This window comes from Panulirus ornatus, chromosome 13 (assembly GCF_036320965.1).
Source record: "Panulirus ornatus isolate Po-2019 chromosome 13, ASM3632096v1, whole genome shotgun sequence".
Lineage (NCBI taxonomy): Eukaryota > Metazoa > Arthropoda > Malacostraca > Decapoda > Palinuridae > Panulirus > Panulirus ornatus.
Genome location: NC_092236.1, coordinates 19,942,551 through 19,948,368, shown reverse-complemented (window position 1 = coordinate 19,948,368; position 5,818 = coordinate 19,942,551). Strand labels below are relative to the sequence as shown.

The 5,818-nt window shown below is 42.8% G+C and overlaps 1 protein-coding gene across 1 annotated transcript; it reads left to right on the top strand.

Annotated features, from left to right (window-relative positions):
- The first annotated feature begins 4,822 nt into the window (after positions 1-4,822).
- Positions 4,823-5,608, top strand: LOC139752559 (probable serine/threonine-protein kinase DDB_G0281745). The gene has a single exon (XM_071668322.1). The coding sequence runs from the start codon at positions 4,823-4,825 to the stop codon at positions 5,606-5,608; it is 786 nt and encodes a 261-aa protein (XP_071524423.1).
- Positions 5,609-5,818: the final 210 nt, after the last annotated feature.

The window sequence follows — 5,818 nt, the reverse complement described above, 5'->3', positions numbered from 1 at the left end:
ACATTAAGACGAACCTCCAACTAACAGTGCGTGATGCACGACGTCCTCTGCTCCTGTAGCGGTAATCTTGTGCCACACGAGTCACCGGAGAGCAGCGTTCACCGCGGAAATGTAAATACAGGCCTGACTAAGTGATGGAGGGGGCCAGGTCCGGGGCAGCGAGGGCCCAGGGAGTGACAACTTCTTGGACTTGACTAATGCTAATGGACCCAGGACGTACCCTGGTGCCTCCTGACGTGGCCGTCTCCCCCTCGCACATGTGTGCGGCCGCGCCTCAGCAGGAGCAGGAGGAGGGAATCAGTGGTAGAAATAACAGCAACAGCAGCAGCAGCAGCAGAATCATTTAGGAAGAACAATTCACGAGGCTACCAGGACAGCAGTGTCACTTACCTGCTGGGGGGAAGAGGTTATCGTGCCCTATCACCCTACGGAGCACCGCCAGCAGCGACGACTTCTATCTACTCCGCCTGTAGCCCCGGCTGCAGAGAAAACGTGAACATCGTCACCATCGTCGTCACCATCATGGCCACTCAGGATTACCAGGAGCAGGAACAGTACCGACGCCTCCAGCATCCTGGTACATCCCGCCCTTGTCGACCATGTATGGTACGAGAAAACACACTCACCTCTGACGCTCCGGGGGAAGGGGGAAGATAATAATAAAAAACAAAACAAAAAAAAAACTCAGGGTATGGTTCCTCTGCCAAATACCTCAGGGACAAAACATTAAATCACTCTCAGAGAATTACTTAATGGATGTTGGAAGTGTCAGGACGTACTAGTGAGAGGAATAATACACCCCGGAGGTCAGACATCTGGAGGTACCCGGGCCCGGTCGTACTCTACATCACGCCCTCGTCACTTCCCCCTGACACGTTAACTCTCTCTCTCTCTCTCTCTCTCTCTCTCTCTCTCTCTCTCTCTCTCTCTCTCTCTCTCTCTCTCTCTCTCTCTCTCTCTCTCTCTCTCTCTTACATAACAGGACCAGGAAGCAGGCATAAGTGACTGACTAAGCTACCGGTAACATGCGTGGTCGCCCACACGGGAGACTCCCAAGCACGTCTCATTAGTTTGGTAAGGTATTTGGTGTGGTGTCCAAAAACAGACGTATGTACTGGGCAGGCAAGTGTACCACAGCTTGTGTCACCTAAACCGTCTTAAGTAATACTACACACACACACACACACACACACACACACACACACACACTCTGATAATGACATAACCACACCATAGTAAGGGCAGTACAGACATTCCCATAATTTCCTCCAGATGTCATCACAACGGGCGAACCACAACTATAATCACCTCCAACAACATGGCAGCAGCAATAGCAGAGCCCCAGCCATGATCACGACCAACAACAAACACCAACACACACACACAACTGGCTCCAGTTGAGCCACCTGTACAGTTTGATGAAATTGACGCCTCTAGTGAAACTGGGGACCTGAGTTTAGTCCATGCACTGGACAGACATTATAGTATTGGAGAAAGTGATATTTACTTTGCACCAGTAACATCGGCAAGCTTACTGTGCACTCCATGGTCATCCTATGAGCGGTAGCGCAAAAGGATTACAAGGGTCACAGAGGGTCTTAGTCAAACCCCAGTTGGGTGATATTACAAAGTATGTTACAGTTTCTAGCAGGTATTTTATACATTGCATAGCTTCATATGGTAAGTTTTACCGACTACATGCCAACAGTGGATAGAAAGTTAAAATTTCAGGTATCTTGCTATTAACAATAAGGTGGTGTGACATTTCTTTGCTTAGACCTTTGCCTTACAAGGCTCTAATTTTTCACACTCTGAAATACAGTTTTCTAGTTTTGTGTCAAAATCTTTGACCACAGTCTTTACAATTCATTTGATTGACACCTCCAGATTGGCCGAAGCGCCAATAGAACCTCTAGCCTAGCCTTAGTGTAGCAGTTACAATATCATGTAACCTGCTGATCTTATGACTCTCTCCATATGCATGTTTTACCTCACACATTTCACTGTGATGGAAAGTGTTTCTACTTGTGCTTATATGAAGTCCTCGTGCTTCAAAGAGGTCTCTTTAGTTCATTTCTGATTATAGTTTTGAGGCTTTTGATAACCCAAAGTTGTTTTCAACATCACCTTTACTAAGTGCAAGTTTGGCTGAAGCACCAGGTTTGTCATGAGTCACGGGAATTCATAAAACTTGATTTGAATCCCTTGAGCTTGGTTGAATATTTGTCTTTGGCTTCAAGACCAACATGTTACATCCTGATCTCAAAGTGTTAAGGGCAAGTAGTGAAGATATAGAATCAGAGATAATTAAACTGTCTGTGGCAGTGATTTCTACCAGCTCAAGGGCCATAAGTATGGCGGACGATTCAGTTTGTAGGGTGGATGCACAGTTGTATAATCTAACATTTTTCTCTAATCTGTTACCATTGGCCAGGATCACAAGGGCAACACTGCCTGCCCTCCTAGTGGCAGAGTGGCGAGAAGCGTCAGTATAGTTGCAGTGGGTTATGTTATTTTCAGTTTGGAGTTTCTGTATATGCTCAAGAGTTCTAGTTTTGACCAAGGGTTGAAGATGAAAATTATAAGTAATCAGATTCTTAGGTGGATAAGTTGGCGTTTTATTTGCAGAAATGATAAAAGCAAGGCTTTCATATGAAGTGTGTATGATGTAGCTTAGAAAAATATGCACTTCACGATATATTTTCCATTACAAGTATATCATCATAATAAGGACTAATGATATTTCTAGGACATTGTGGAATCGATTTCAGTAGTGCATTGATTAGTATATTGAGCGTGGTGAGGCTTAGTACTCCCCCTTCAGGAGTGACAAGTAGCATGTCTTCAACATGTCTTTTGTAGCCTTGAAACAACACAGAGGGCTCTCTGTTAGAGAGATACCTGAGTATCCATTGCAGGAGTTAACCACATTGTCATGTGGTTGACTGTAATTTGGATCCCTTTAGACTCACATGTGCCATGGCACATATATGGTTGAAATTTTTTTTCGAGAGAGAACACTACCTGGGTCACCTCGCAGAAGTTTCCGTCCTGTCAGAAGATTGATTTATTATCAAGTATTCTGCCATCAGTGTCAGTAGTACCAAGGTCTTTCCACATGTTGGGTACTATATTGGCCTTATGGCAGCCAAGTATGGGTCTTAAGGCTTTATTTTGTATTTTTTCAAGTTTGTTGATACTTTTGCTGATATGTCGGACGAAAACTGGTTGGTGATCTATTTAGAGGCCTTATACAAGGTAAGTGCATAATCTTAATAATTCTTATACTTGCACCAAAATTTGGACTTTGGTCTTATATTCAGAAACGATAAAGCCAAGGCTTTCATAGGGTTTGTTTATGTAGCTAAGAACAATATGCATTACACGATATGGTTTCGTGTACAAGTATATCATCAGCATAACTACGAATGATATTTCTGGAACAATGTGGAATCAATTTCAGTAATGCATTGATTAGTAAATTCAGCGTGGTGGGCTAAGTACTCCACCTTCAGGAGTGGCAAGTAGCATGTCTTTAACTTCACTTCTCTACCCTTGAAACAGTACGGTGGGCTTTTTGTTAGAGAGATAGCCGAGTATCCAGTGCAGGAGCAGGCCACCTATACACAGCAACCAACCCCTTTCCTTGCACCATCACTGTCACACATTCATCTCATCGACATTGGAGGGCCATATCTAGAGGGGATGTGAGTTTTATAATCATGATTTACTTGACGTAAAGACAGACATACATACAGAAAGACAGTCAACAGGGAGAGAAACACTATTTGAATTCCATACATTCTTTAAGATAGAGGCAGTTTTTTTTTTAAAGAAAATATATTGCATATAAATGAATTAATGATGACAAATAAAGCAAGAAATACGTGAGTAATGCTCTATATGATATATGTACGCGAAAAGACTTCTTTTTTTTTTAGTAAATAAGGCACTTAATGAATATATATACGCTATTCTTTAATAAAAGATGATCCTTTAAATGCGAAAATGAAAAAAAAAAAGTTTGTTAAAAACTAGACTACTGGAGGCACGGCCATCAGATAAACGCTTCTTCTCCGCCTCTGAGCGGGCGGGGAGCCGGACTGGTTGCGGGAATTTCAAAGAACCCATGCCTTTCACCTTATCATTCCAGGTTTTCTAAGCATTTCTTAACCACAAGAATGCACTTCGCCAGCGATGGCCTCTGTTTTGCATCGTGCCTCTGAGTCGTCTCTATCCACGTCGTCAGGCAGGGTGGATATTTAGTCTTTCCAGAGACTAGCTGCTTTGCAAGACAACTTAGGCTGAAAACTTCCGAAGCTTCGGTACACTGTTTGCCGAGAGTCATCTCTGGAGCGAGCCAAGGCATATCTTTGGCTTTTTTACGGCTAACGGGTTCGTATACTTCCTCTCCAAGAGAAGTAGCGAGACCAAGATCAATAAGGGTGACCCTTGGTTGTTCGGAATCCAACTTCTGGACGCAAATGTTGTCCAATTTGATATCATTATGGCAAAGTTTCCGTTCAACCATTCTCTGAAAGTTTCACAACAGATCGCAGAGCTCAGATTACAAAATGTATATTTTTTTATGTTTATTACAATGACCAGATTATCTACCATCACTACATTACGTAGTATCAGCAACAAGTCTTTGGTACGATTTCAAGTAAACTATAATTTACGCTGATAAATGCATCTGGGATATTAGATGCTGTGACAAGATCTCAGCACGTCTCCAGTAAGGTGTAATCGCTCGGTCAATTGGTGTATCTACGTATTGTACAGCTGATTTACTCAACACTCTTGCATATCCAGCTATATAATGGAACAGTGGCGCAGACAAATGAAAGTGTGGGCTGAAAAGGAAGGAATTAGAATCGTCACTGAAAGAGTTCTTAAAACCTTTCACAGAATGGGGGAAAGTAGCTTTATTGGAGCTGGGAGCTACGGGAAATGCACTCAGCTTACAGTCAAAAGCCTTCACTTGGTTCTGAAGCAGTTTGGCAACAAAAATGCTGTTCACATGATGAAGCAGGAACTTAGGGGTTTGAAGAAAAGCCAAGGCCCAGGTGTGCAGAAACTCTTCGGCTTTTGTCCCGAGAATGGAGAAATTATTACGAAATACGCTGGCAAGACTCTTGACAAGTGGGTCGGAAAGAAAGTTTTGACCGTGAAGAAATCTTTGTATATCCTTTACAAGGTGATGAACACAGTTCAAAGGATGATTGAACGGAAACTTTGCCATAATGATATCAAATTGGACAACATTTGCGTCCAGAAGTTGGATTCCGAACAACCAAGGGTTACCCTTATTGATCTTGGTCTCGCTACTTCTCTTGGGGAGGAAGTATACGAACCCGTTAGCCGTAAAAAAGCCAAAGATATGCCTTGGCTCGCTCCAGAGATGACTCTCGGCAAACAGTGTACTGAAGCTTCCGAAGTTTTCAGCCTAGGTTGTCTTGCAAAGCAGCTAGTCTCTGGAAAGACTAAATATCCACCCTGCCTGTCGAAGTGGATTGAGACGACTCAGAGGCACGATGCAAAACAGAGGCCATCGCTGGCGAAGAGCATTCTTGTGGTTAAGAAATGCTTAGAAAGCCTGGAATGAGAAGGTGAAAGGTATGGGTTCTTTGAAATTCCCGCAACCAGTCCGGCTCTCATAGGCGGAGAAGAAGCGTTTATCTGATGGCCGTGCGTCCAGTAATCTAATTTTTGATAATCGTATCTTATGTTATCGCATTTAAGGATCATCTTTTATCAAAAAAAAAAAATGTTGTATATTCTTTAAATGTCTTATTTACTAAATGAAATGTCTTTT